Source organism: Hibiscus syriacus, unplaced genomic scaffold (genome assembly GCF_006381635.1).
Source record: "Hibiscus syriacus cultivar Baekdansim isolate YM2019G1 unplaced genomic scaffold, ASM638163v2 tig00110634_pilon, whole genome shotgun sequence".
Lineage (NCBI taxonomy): Eukaryota > Viridiplantae > Streptophyta > Magnoliopsida > Malvales > Malvaceae > Hibiscus > Hibiscus syriacus.
In genome coordinates this window covers 284171-298263 of record NW_024062807.1, presented here as the reverse complement: position 1 = coordinate 298263, position 14093 = coordinate 284171, and the positions used below count along the sequence as shown (strand labels likewise).

The 14093-nt window shown below is 35.7% G+C and overlaps 2 protein-coding genes across 2 annotated transcripts; both read right to left on the bottom strand.

Annotated features, from left to right (window-relative positions):
* Positions 1-1052: 1052 nt before the first annotated feature.
* On the bottom strand, positions 1053-6095 carry LOC120136587 (outer envelope protein 61-like). The gene is made up of 11 exons (XM_039152567.1): positions 5934-6095; positions 5247-5477; positions 4538-4594; positions 4279-4407; positions 3984-4061; positions 3818-3888; positions 3479-3528; positions 3180-3378; positions 2246-2807; positions 1892-2035; positions 1053-1446 (listed from the first exon to the last, which is right to left on the bottom strand). The coding sequence occupies exons 1-11, from the start codon at positions 6027-6029 to the stop codon at positions 1300-1302; spliced, it is 1764 nt and encodes a 587-aa protein (XP_039008498.1). The 5' UTR covers positions 6030-6095; the 3' UTR covers positions 1053-1299.
* Positions 6096-8384: 2289 nt separating this feature from the next.
* On the bottom strand, positions 8385-12693 carry LOC120136605. The gene is made up of 12 exons (XM_039152582.1): positions 12635-12693; positions 12125-12292; positions 11198-11953; positions 11013-11107; positions 10585-10647; positions 10375-10463; positions 10215-10280; positions 9440-10042; positions 9283-9354; positions 9000-9070; positions 8859-8916; positions 8385-8767 (listed from the first exon to the last, which is right to left on the bottom strand). The coding sequence occupies exons 1-12, from the start codon at positions 12691-12693 to the stop codon at positions 8387-8389; spliced, it is 2481 nt and encodes an 826-aa protein (XP_039008513.1). The 3' UTR covers positions 8385-8386.
* Positions 12694-14093: the final 1400 nt, after the last annotated feature.

Sequence of the window (14093 nt, the reverse complement as noted above, 5' to 3'; positions counted from 1 at the left end):
AAGAATTTGAGTTTGTAAGGCCAAGTTCGAATCTCATCACCGTCACTCTTTGTGGGTAATATATAAATCCCAATTGGGTCATAGGTATACCCTGACCTTGGACGGGGGAGCCCACCCTTGACCTAATTTTTTTTTTATAAAAAAAATATAAATAAATTAAATTAATTGATATAGATTTAAACATGCTAATTTAAATTAAATTTAAAGTCCAAAACAAGTTGATTTTGAATCATAATTGACTCAAATTTAATATATATATATTTATTTAGAATAGATCTAATTAATCAAATTTGACTCGAACCAAATTTAATCAAATACAATATAAACTTAAATTGACTTAAATATCTAATTGTTACCTCCAATATAAATATATCAGTTATCAATTGATCTAACCAAATAAAATGTTAATTTTTTTTTAAAAAAAAATGAAAGTTTAAGATAACTATTGTGTAATAAATCTATGTAAGATTTGATATGAATTAGTCATTAATAGATTAAATATTAATAACATTAAAAAATTTTACTTTTATTTTTATTTTTATGAAGTTTATTTGTTTTTAATATTAATAATATAACATTTATAAATATACAAATTTTATTACAAATTCAAATATTCTTTATATAAAATAAGTTATTAATTTTTTTATTTGACTAATATATATATATATATATATATATATATCAGATCGAATCAGATGAAGTGTTAACTTTATCTAAAAGTTTAGATCAATTTTCGAGTCCGATGGAACTACCTTAAACTCAATTCGGATCATGTAACCTTAACCGTTATAACAATTTGCATCTTCAGATACCAAAATGAAAATAAACTAATAATTTTGGGGGCCAAATATGCATTTAACCCAATTGCTAATGCCTCTAAAACATCTGTTAAGATAAATCAACTTATCCTTACGCACAGGAATAGTAATGATAAATGCATTGCTTGACTAAAAAATAATTAATTGGAGGATCCTAACTCAGAGAGCATGTTGCTTGAAATGCCTCTCTTACCATCTAACTCAACCAGAAAATTTCGAACACTCGACGAAAAATTACTAAAACACGACATGGATACCCGAACGGTCTACATAATACAAATTATTCAAGTATCGAAATTTATATAAAAATATATCTTAAACACGATTATGACACGAGAAAGAAAAACCATAAACACACGACGGTACACGAATTGCCCAAGTCTACTTGCAACCAAAGAAGCATGCCAGTTTCCAACACTAACTTGATTAGAAGTAGAATTGCCAGGGTCCGTTACGATCGAAATGGAAATCGGTTCCATTTCTAACTACCAATGAAACCCAACCTGTGAAGAATCACTGCCAAGATGAGCATGCATATTGCCAGAATCATACCGGGTTTCCCGAGCAACCAGTTCTTTGCTTTCTTTGCACCTTCGGCTCCTCTCTGGATCCTATCCATCCAGCGCATCTGCCACAATTACCGATGGAAAAAGTTAGTGTTTCGAGGCAAAGATCTGCTAACATGAGAGGACAGAAAATCCACCATAATCGTCTAAATCAGCGACCTTAGCACAGAAGATGATGATAATGATGATTAGTAAGCCAATTACGAACGACTACTACCATATATTACTCTGACATACGTCTGGGTGCCGGATAATACGAGTTCAACACAAGTATGTTCAAAACATTAACGTTTTTGCACGTATTTGAAAGGGTATTTGGAAGGTCATAGGTGTAGGACCTATGTGTGGGATGTGAACACTGGGAGAGAATATTTCAGGAAAATATGAACAACAGTTCAATCAATGGAACATTTCAGATCCATTAAACTTCTGTTTAAAGTATGACGATGACAATTTCTACCAAGTACTAAATAGAAAAAAAATGTAAAACCAGGTTAATAAATGTACCATTTTATCCAAGTCCTCGGGTGATAAAGATGACATAGCTTGTTGAGCTTTTTCAGCATCTTCCCGAGAAAGCTTCAATCCAAATTGTTTGCTCATGTTTGCCATCATATCTGGACTCATGTTTTTCATCATTGATGCGAACATCTGCTCAGTTCACAAGTAAACATTAACCGACTCGACCTAGGTGTAATGCAAGATTTATTTATGAAGAAACTATTGCAATTGACTCTATCAGCTATTGCCTATACAGGTTTAAACTTTTTATAGGTTTAAATGTTAAAAAGAAAAAAATATTCTAGCAAAATAGAAAAATATTAATACCAAAGAAATAATTGTAAAATATATTTGTCATACCTGCCGCATAGCTGGATCTTTCATTTGGTTTCTCATCTGTTCTTGCAGATCAGCAGTTGATGTTGGAAAACTTGACTCAGCACTCCTTGAATTTGGAAAACAACTAGAACTAGAAGCTCCGGTTTCACCAAAACCATTATTAATATTGGTGAAGGATGCTGTCTGAGATTCGGGATATTTAACTTCAGCATCTGAATCTAGTCTGTTATTGTTTACAGCCATTGCTGTGGGAATAGAGTCTTTCCCTTTTAAAGAAGCTGCCATTTCAAACATTTTTTGAAGCTCCTCTGAAGGCATCTTGGTCATCATATCAGTTGCAGTTTTAAGCATGTCAGGTGTCACATTTGAAGGAACGGAACCAGATCTAAATCCACCTGTATGTGGGTTTTCAGTCGGAAATGAAGAAGCCAATTGAACCATTCTTTGTAGCTCTTCAGGTGACATCTTGCTGATCATATCTGAAGCAGTCTTGAACATGTCTGGTGACACCTCTCCAACTTTACCGCCACTCATAGAAGCAAGGGTGTCAGGATCGGCACTAGAAATGAAATTCTGAAATGACCTGCTAATTAAAATTGGGAATAAGAGAACTCAAAATTTCAAGGACCTCTAAACTAACTAATAACAGAGCACAAAAAAGTTGCAAAAGTACAGGACAAGTAGTTTCATTTGGAAAGGTAAGGGAAAAAAAGATTTGAGAAGTGAGTTTGGATATGTGGTTGAAACAATGCCACACTTGTTTCCTTTTAATCTTCCAATTTTTGCTTCTAGCAGCAATAACCATTTTATGTTCATACTATCATGCGATTACTATAAATTTATGCTACTTAGAATTCATAGCCAAAGTAAGGAGAAACTAAAAGAGGATACAACATTACCAGACTAAGCAAATGAAGATCACTTATCAGGCAATTTTGAGATAATGGAAACAAACCTGAGTGAGTCTGGATCCTCCTTCAGAGCCTGCAGACAGTCGGAATTGATTCTCAAGTCCCCAACATTTTTCACACTCTCACTCTTAGAGAATCCATTACTTTCTCGTGGTTGTTTCAACAAAGGTTCAGTAGATGGACTTTGAAGATTAGAAGAAGAGGTGCTTGCAGGTTCTTCAATTATTTCTTCAAATACCAGTCCTGAAAAATAAGGAGAAAACAAATATGAACTTCAAAAATATACAAAAGAGAGAAAGACAGAAGCCTAAGGAAAACACATAATAGAGGGCGAGAAACTTACCCCTGGGTGCTTCATGACTGCCTTCTCTAGACAATCTTTCCTCAGCATCCCTGCATCAAAAATTGACATCACTAACCACCAAGAAGCATTCAACAAAAAACATATTCGCATCAATTTTATGAAAAATATTTAATAACTAAGCAGCATACCAGGTGAATCTTATCACAATGCTTTTTCTTTTGCAAAAGTAAAGAAAGTAGAATAAAATGTGTCTATCGTATCCTAACCAACAATGGTCATGATGGGCTGATATTGGTGCATAAACCAACTTTATAAACGAATGTAGCTGAAGGAAACTTAAGATGTGTTACCAAAATCTTAATTCAAAAGTGTTAATACCTCAAGACATCGGCAATCGTTTCATCATCAGGTGAAACTTCGTGTGCTTTTCTCAAGTCTGAGACGGCATCCTAATAATTTCAGAAAAGGTATTCCCAAATTTGAAAATGTACCAGAAATGCAATTCAACAACCATTGACAAAATCCATATGCACATAGAACTCACTTCTAATTGGCTTATTTCTTTATATGCTTGACCTCTTCGGTAAAGAGCTTTAACATTCTTTGCATCATAAGACAAAACCTGTAAATAAAAACATAATTTTAGCCAAAAAGAAGATAAAAGATCACAAAGAATGAAATGCTAATTAGAGAACTATTAATCTATTTGTTTACTGATTAGCAGCCTAGTCTATAGGTATTAAATAATTTTACGACATTATCTTGGAATGGGGTGTGAGGATTTGACTTATGACAAAAGCTATAGTAGCATACGAATGATAATAAAAGGAGAAGTATACCTCAGAGCCTTCTTTTATACACTCATCATATTGCCTTGTTTTCAAATAACATGACATAAGATTAAGAGAGCATGCCAGTAGAAGTGTTTTCCCTTTCGCAGATGGAAGTCCTTTCAGGTTTTTCTTTGCCTGAGATTGTGAAGGCAATGAGGGTTTTAATTAATATGAGAAATAAAATACAATAAATTAAAATTTAAAGTAAACAGAAAGAATTGTTCCCATAATTGGAAAAAGACAAAAGATACTATTACTGCCTTACAAGCAAATATTTCTCAGAGGCATTATTGAACTTCCCTTGCTTATGAAGCTCATTCCCCTGAAAAAAATTAAATACACATTTTTCCAAGTCAGGTGCCAGTCAATAAGCATTAACAGTAAGCAAAACAAAAAAAAGGGATCAGGGAAGACCATAATTAAAATTTAGGTTTTGATTAAGACATGCGTATTTGAAAAGAATTCGATAGTGAAAAGCTCTTCTTAAGACTCAATGCAGGAAGATAAACAATTATTATGCCTGCAGTTCTCGGAAACAGATGGGGAGAGTCATAATTTATTACACAACAACAATATTTAGCAGAAGTTATTTAGATATACAAGAAGGAAAGTCATGCAGTCGAATTTGCACCACAACAAGATGCATGTGGTACATCTCTAGTAATGAATTGCCTCCACAAATGAACCAAATATTAAAGATTAACACAATTGATCAGGTACTTTTTTACACACAACTTGTATTCATATTTTGACTTACATGTTTAAGTTATGCAAACTCAGTGGTTTAGGAGCAGCTCTTAGTATGATAGTATCTCACCAAAACTTTTACAATGTGTTCAATTCTTTAAAACTCGAGTATTGCAGCTCTTTTATGAGCATCAAGGCTCCTATTCTGAACTGATCACATTCTTTTAAGATTTTTGACTAAAAACTTATTCTACTGTTGGGCATATATTTTGGGTGTCAAAACTCACTTGATTCTTCAACATCTCAACTGCACTTAGTTCATAACTGATCTGAGCATCAGCACGGGCACGCAATGCAGCTATCTCTTCAGGTGATGCATTGGCCATTTTCTCACCAATCTCCGCCATCTCCTCAGGACGAGTGTGCTTCAACTGCTCTGCAGCATGTCTCAAGTCTTCCGGCCTCATGTTCTTCATGCTCTCCGAGGCCATTCTCATCAAATCAGGATTAGACATCATCTGAATGCCATTGAATCCACAATAAAAACAACCCTTAATGTTATATATGCAAAAAAGGCATGTACTCAAGTACAAACTGATTACTTATATTCAGGTCCAATGACTGTATCGGTTCAGCTAAAATTCATTATTAATTACTACATCTAACAAATCATGCACTAAATTAATTTTATTCGGAAATCCCAAATCTTGACGTATGAAATACATATATATCAGGTTCATATCAGATGGAGCATCATATAAAAGTACAAATTTACCAATAAGAAAGCAATTCAACATCGTATAGATATTCCAATGGAATTAGAAATAAAATCAAAACTGAAACCCAACATAAATTCCCAAAAGCTAAAATACCCAGATTGAGAAAGACATCAAATTTACTAAATCCTACATGGGAATTGATAATTCTGATAAAAATATTGCAAAATTAGAATAAAAAAATATATAAAATTGGACCTGTTGTTGAATCTTCGATAACTCATCGGATGACATACGACCGATCTGTTCCTGAGCGATTCTTAACAACTCAGGATCCATCATTCCGTTAAACATCCTTGTCGATTTTTGTTCCAGGAAAAAAATTACCAGATCAAATGTAATAAAACAAATATAAGAAAGAAAAGAAGAAAAAGAAAGGGAATTGATTAAAAGAAAGGGGATGCTGGGTTTATAAAGGGATGGGTCGCCCACCAAACGAGAACAGAGCAATGAATAGACGGATTTTACTTGGGTAAACTACACTATTTCTCTCTAAACTTTACTATCTTTCTTATTTCATCCATATTACTTTCAATTTTTTCAATTCAACCACTGAACTTTATATATTAAACTCTTTTAATTCACTCTTAATTTTCTAATCGCGTGATGACATTGCATTTATGTTCACATTGGTGTTTCTAACACAACTATTCCATTACACCCCCTTGTAGAGTTTTTAACCCACCGGCCACAGGTTAACTACCTGTAAATGATTTTGAAGTTCCCAATTTCATACGATTCATAAGGACTAAATTATAATTTTGTTATGTATAACTTCATGCGTTAAGTCCATCTCTTCGTCTTCTCTTTCTCCTTTTTTTTTTCCTTCTTTGATTAATTTTTTATAATAAAATTGATGGGTTTGATGCTTTGACGTGAGTTAAGAGTGACTGTTTAGCTGTGTCGTAAAAGATGTGTTTGAAGAAGGAGAAGAAAAGAAATTACGAGAAACAAGATATGGAAATTAGAAGTTTGAAAACAAGTGAAAAAAGTAATTTAAAATGCCACGTCATCCTAATGTTAGAGAGAAAACAGTTTAATGACTAAAAAAAATCGATCTATAAAGTGATTTATGTCCGGTGTCTCAAGGTGTCTTATTGATTTTGGTCAATGGTTGTCGGACTTGTATTTCTTCGCGTTGTTGCTTTTACTTGGTTGTGGTTAGGGGTGGGAATAGATCAGGTCAGTCCAGATTTTAATAGGTATGAGTCTGACTTACGATGATTTTTGTATGCCTGAACTTGACCTGTAACCTGTCAAAAGCTTTTATTTTGGCTCGGCCTGGCCTGTTTAAAAGCCTGATCTGTTTAAAAGCCTGTTTCACAATAAACATTTTTATTATTTCCAGTTTAGCCACTAATTTTAAAATAAAGTCCCTCTTAAGTCACTCCAACTTAGCGCATTTTACAAAGTAGTCGCTTTAAATAGGTCGGCCTATCAGGCTTATAAGACTTTTTAATAATAAGCCTAAACATAACCTATTTAATATAATAAGCTTTTAAAAAAATCCGAGCTTAACATTTTTATTAAATAGATCAAGTTTTATATAAGTCAGGTCGTAGGCCTCTATAGGCCGGCCTGGCCCATTCTCACCCCTAGTTGTGGTGTACTTTTTTTTTCATATAAGTTTAAAGAGGTTTTTTTAACGAGACGTGCAACTTATGTTTTGATATTTGTCGTTTAAATCTTTGATAAAATCTTATTTGTCGAGAAAAAAAATTTAACTCATATTGGTGCGTATTTTTATTATTTTTAATTTTAATCATATTTAAAATTTAAAATAAAAATGTAATAATTTAATTAATTTTTTTTAACAATGACAACGGCAGGGGTAAAAAGACTATCAAAATGCAAATTTCAAGTCCGAGAGGTCATCCATTGGTATTTCTAAACCTATTGAATCATGGTCTTGCAGACCATCCTCCTCAAAGTTTAGCCATGAACTCAGATCTTGGGGACCTCCTATCTCATTCGAAACACCCAATTCTTCCATCGGATCCAGCTCGGTTAGTTGCAAATTCACGAAATCAACAGGCTCGTCTGCTTCTTTAGATGAATCCGGACGAATGTTACTCACTCCTCTTTCGACCATCTTGGTAGTATTAGCCAAAGGAGGTAGTGAAGGATCGGAAAGCCTGCCATTGAACCCATGCCCCGAATTACCCTTCTGCTTGGGATTTGATTTTGTTCTCCGGTCACCCTTGGCACCATACAGTGATGCCCGGCCAGCCCCAGATATCGAACTCGTATTTCTTAAATTATCTCTGCTCTGCTCCCTCTCTCTTTCACTTCTATTTCCTCTTAGTCCTCCGGTGCTGCCGTCAAGAACGGGTGTTACCCTAGAAGAAACACTTCCAACAACATCATCAATCAATACTTCCTTCCTTCTACCTTTGTTCAACATAGTTCCGTACTTGGACACGGCATGCTCCGACGAGTGAACAGCTGGAGGAGCGTCTGGCGAATCATACCTTTCATAAGTACTACAAACAGCACCTGAGGCAGAAGAGAGATTAACATAAATTTTCCCACCCTTCCAAAAATAATGCTCTCAATGACCAAGTAAATTCCAAAATTCATAAAAGCTTGAATGCATATTATAGCGCTATGTTTCTTGGTGTCTTCACTATTTTCTTGAGTATCCGAGACATTCAAACTTGAGTTTTGGTACACACGAATGAAGTTACAAAATATTGACATAGACATGTTGGACGAACACGACATACTTGAGTTGAAGTAACATGAAATTTAGTTTCGCATGTACCTGAGCCCCTGGCTTCTGCTTGATGGTTGGATGTTTCATTGCAAGTGTTACTAGCAGTTCCAGAGCCAATACATTCAACAGATTTTGCTTCGTTGCTGCTTGTCTGTACGGAAAACATGACATCTTGCAATGCAGGTTCGCTAAAGCAACTGTTGCCTGTCTCTTCAAATTTTTGGCATCTACCAAGCGTTCGCTTGATGAAAGCTAATGCAACTTGTTTTGAAACCTTACGAACTGCGCTTTTCGATGAATTACCCCCACGACAAGCCTGCATAAATCGTTTGTAGTAAACAAATTAAGCCTAAATGGTTTTAGTTATTAAGTATAAACAGTAATTGCACCCGGAATCTGAGAATTACCAAACGTTTCTTGTTAGCTATTTGTATTAGTTGGTCCATTGCCGCACGCTCGATGTTCCTGCAGATTAAACCACATTATTCTAGTTGAAGCACCATTTCATAAGGCTACTAACAACACTCGAAGACAACTGTCTATCTCACCTTCTGTCTACTTCTCTCCCACTCTGAATGGCTTTATCAATCTTCCCCAACTTTCTCTTCTTTTTCTTGATCTACAAATCAGTAAAAACGAAGTGTTCAAATCTGCCGAAATGCAATTTAAAAGCAAAAGGCAGTTAACAGGTTTTAAGTTTTTACATCAAACAATGAAATTTCTTTTTAGCAAAAATATGAAACTATATATATATAAAACAAGGCTAATTTAAAAAATAAGCTCAAACAATCCAAGTTGCAGATGCTTTTGAAACAAGTTACGAACAGAAACCTGTTGATACAGATGTTCACTAAGTTCAACAACATTTGGATTTATTGCTTCCTCTCCCTCTGTCAAATCAGGCTGCAAAAAATGAAAAAGAAAATCATACGAGTGAAGTACAAAGACATTTGACGTCAAATAGACAGAAGTGTGAAAAAGGACTCACCAAAGTCTCTGGATAAAGACCAATACTCTGTAGCTCCAGCAAAAGCTTGTCCTCCATAGACATAAACTGGTACCGTCCATCTGACGAAGACACAACAGAAATACTCATTTCCTTGGGTTGAACCTGACCCAGGTCAGTTGAACATATTTCACTCACAGGACCCATATCTGAATGTGAAAATTCATCCTCTCCCAACCACCTTTCACTACTATGTAACGAATTAGACAAGCTGGAGTTCCTAAATGTGTTAGATGCTACGCTTGCATCATAAGAGAGTCTGTCTAAGAGAGAGTTCTTCTGACACTGAAAATCTGCATTCGACTCAACTTCGGACTCCATCCTGTCCCTATCTTTAGGTTCAACATCCATATGGTTACAAGAACCACAATGAGAATCATCACTTGCATAATGAAGGGACATATTCTTAGCTTCAACGTGGTTGTAAATTTCTTCACTTTCATCTTCTTCTATCAAAGCAGAAAGAACTCTTTGGCATAAAGGAGTAACCTTGTCAAACTGTTTTAGATCCAATCCTCCAGTTGCGGTGTTAGTTTTGGCAATTTCTTCAACAGAACTAGGTGCATCTTTTGGTGTCACGCTACCCTGAGAAATGAAAGGAGTTTGTATCAATATTTGTCAACAAAGTTTTAGCTTGATTTCCAGATATCCCTTTGACAGTTTTTAGATCACTTATAAAGTTGTTTGAACTTGGCAGGTGATTAAAGCCAATCCAAAGATCTGGTTTAGGGAGAAATTCATAAGATGATGAGCCTACCAAAACGATATATTGATCTCCAAACATCTGAGACAAACTCTCATCAAGCCCTTCTGCCAAATTTAGCTGTTCCAACATCAAAACAATAGCCAAGGAAACTGTGATTAACAAAATCCCAAATTGTCAATGCATCAAAAGTCTGATAGTAACCCTACGGTACCTGTTGTCTAAGGAATGATGAGTCTTCAGAGCTGACAGAATTGAAAATTGATCCCATTTTCTTCCAAAAAGGACCAGAAAAAGCAAGACCTATCAAACCAAGTAACAGTTAAGACTATATGCCACAACAAAAGCTCAGTTCTCAAAATGCAATTTTCTTTTATTTATTTTTCTCTTTTGGATGGGGCAATGACTGGAGAGAGAGACATACTAGTGGCAAATCGAGCAGAAGTGGCAGCTGCAAATAGTTCATCATGATCATCATCAGATTCACCTGAACATGCCATCCCAAACACATCTTTAGTTCACAAAAATTCAAAGGTATATCGACACAGAAAGTGTGAATCTAAAACTAATTCCCACTTTGACAATTACATAAACAAAAAGACACACTCCATTAAAAGAAACAATAAACCCGTACAAGCACACAACTATTACCTGTTCACAGCTAAACGTTTGGTCACAGAGACGTGGATAAGAATCACATCATTCATGAACAGCATTAAGATTGGAAATAACATGCAAAAATGATTGAAGTGACATTTTTAGAGCAATCATAGTAATACGATAGACTTGATACTCTAAATTTTCAACATATATGAAGACGAAACTTGAAAATCTCAAGGATCTAGTAAATACCTGTGCAATCTGAAGAGACATTATTCTGTATCAATCCGACACGAGTTGTGGCCTTGCGGTCTTTCAGCTTTTTGGAAGGTGGACGCCCTGTCTTACTGAACCAAAGAAAAACAATTCATTCATCAGATCTCCTCAAGACAAATAAACAACCTAATACCAAAAGCTAGCTAGAAATATTTAAGAACCTTCTATTTTTATCAGAAGCAGATCTCGCACTTTGTATTGGTTTGGTTGTCGTAATACTCTCCAACTTCTCCCTCATTGGAGGAATGCCTGGTTTTGTAAAGGATGCCGCATTAACTCCACTCCTTCCTTGTATTCGGACTCTATCTCCAATTTCATTAGTAGACATTCTGTTCTTCCTTGTGGGCAATAAGAAAGATCCAGCTTTTTGAGATGTAGGTAAAGTAACCTCACTACAATCAATTCCTTTCTCTTTTGATTTGTTATCTCCAGCCCCTGTTTCTTCACTCTCAGAAAACCCAAATGGAGAAGAAACATTCTCAGGTTCTCTCTTAATTCTGGGAGTAGCATTATCTACACTGCAGCCAAGCAGTGATCCACCAGTTCCAATAGATGCCCTAGCACCGAAATCAGGAGTTGTGAAGCCTTGATTTGAAATCTGAACTTCAGCATTAGAGGGTGACACTAAATTTGTTCTCCTTGTACGTGAGTTTTTATGTGGTCTCTGACCACCCCACTGAGACATGGCCTGTGAAGATGAACCTGTATACATCAAACGTTTTTGATTGCTCCCAACACCTAACGGTTGGATCTTATTTAGATTTAGCTGTTCCCAACCCTGCAAAGCTCCAGATGAGAGGTGAACTTTAGAAGACGAGTCTAACACCATGATGGAACCAGTTCGTGGTGCCCTAGAAACCTTCGCTTTTAGCATTGTACTTGGGCCAATTGCCTGATTGTCATCCTGGAGAGTTGCCCTGATGAATACAGCCATTAAAAGAATCAATAGTCAAGGAGAAGAAACCACAAAAAATTATATCATACATGAAAAATTAAATGTAAACTTTGATGGTTGTTAACTATGTATGATTTCTGCATATACACCACAGACTGCTAGAAGCTTAGAACTCAACCAGTGAAGCACATACTTATTATTTGCTTTTACTACAACCCTCTGCTCCAACATAGCTGCACGATCGCGAGGAATAGAGGTACTCTCCGATTCATTCCTTAGCACTGTATTGGCATCTGAACCAGCCACTTCAAAAGAACAGTCAGATTTTCTAATTCCACCAACTCCAAGGGAAGATTTTGATCTGTAGGCATAAAAAATGAATAACACAATATTAAGAAAAAACTTCTAGAGAATATGGTTCGAAAAACGGCTGAAAAATAACACAATCACATGATTTATAAACAAAAAGCCTAAACGTGACGAAACAATCTAGTTCAGCAACAAGGCCTTAATATACAGAAGCAAGCTTCCTATATATCAGTTAGAAAACAGTAATATCATATCAAGCATTCAAGAATGCAATTCCGAAAAAAGCAGTTATACAGTATGAGTTGAAAACTAATATACCAACTGCCCAGCAAAATGAGGCGGCATTCTTTCTTAAATCATCAACTAGGATACAAGTTCAGTCCTAGACAATTACCTGAAACCCTGTCTATCACATGATCGCAACTTTGATTCAGAACTCAGTTTTGCTTGCATTACTCGTTTTATATCTCAATCACCACCAGCAACTCTATTTCCCACAGCTGCAACAGATCGTTTCCTTTTCATCTTTGTCTCCCATCCTTCACCTGGCAATCTGCGGATCTTTTCTGCCATTCGAGCAGAACCACCATTAACATCTGAAAGCACATCACCATTTTTTTCTGTTGTCCCCGGCTGCCATGGATTCACAGCAGTTCTATTATCAACCTGTATCATGAAAGCAGAAAAGGAGACAAAACAAGAAAGTAAATAAAATTGATGAAGCATAAGCTAAATAATAAGATAAAAAGGAAGGGTGTCGAAAAGCTACGTTTTAAGTTTCAGGCCCATTTTGCTTTCTTCCTTTTATTTATGCATAAAATAGCACATCCAATTATCATTAAACAAAATGAACAAAGTCGTCAGAAACAGCATTCGATACATAACTGAACAGTGATAAACTTATCTTTCTATGCAAATCACATGGAAATGCACATATTTTATCTTCAAACAATGCACATAAAAACCTAGACTGGTATTCCAGCAATACAAGTGAAATACAAACCCTTAAATCAGCCACTGATGAGCGAACACGCTTGTTCAGCCCCATAGTCTTTGGCCTATCCTCCAATCTTTGAGTCATTAAGTCATGACCATTTCTGTGAATCTGGCATCCCATTTTTGTAATATTTACTCCACTAGTTCTATCACTCGAAATATCACTCCGTTGTCGCTTCTTTGAGCTTAAAGCTTCTTTATACCTATCGAGTTTAGAAATTGACTCTCGGAATCTTTTGACTCTATCCCTGTTAGAAAGACAATGCAGATTCAATAACAAAAAACTGTTCACATGACTTACGAGTAACAGGCATCATAATCGAGATAAAATACACATGGAGTACATGAACAGAAAGAAAACTGTGACAAGAATCATTTGACTTGCAGGAAAGCTTTATATTCTCTATCCAAGACTGGATATATCTACATTGCATGCAAAGATAATAAATTGCATATACCACCATACAATAGCATTGCAGGCATTGACTGTTATTTGCCTGTTATGTTTCCAGGGGCAATTCCTACCATCGCCTAAATAACTTTAAAGGTTCCCCTGTCACCACAATTACATTGAGAAGTCACTTCAGTAACCATAAAGGTTACCATATTCCATCGAATATAGAACATTCCAAATTTTAGCATTATAGAGCGAGTGGAATAATGTAGAAAGACTATACCTGGCCTTCCTGGTGGTATCTTGAATGCTTTCCTTAAAGTTCTTAAGCTCCTCTGTCGCCACTGGAGGGCAAGGTTTAGGGTGTGAAACTCCAAAAGAATGATCATCTGATGTACTGCTTCGAAGAGGAACACCCAACACCCGGCTTAATTCTCCAGACCGAGTATATTTCTGGTTGCCT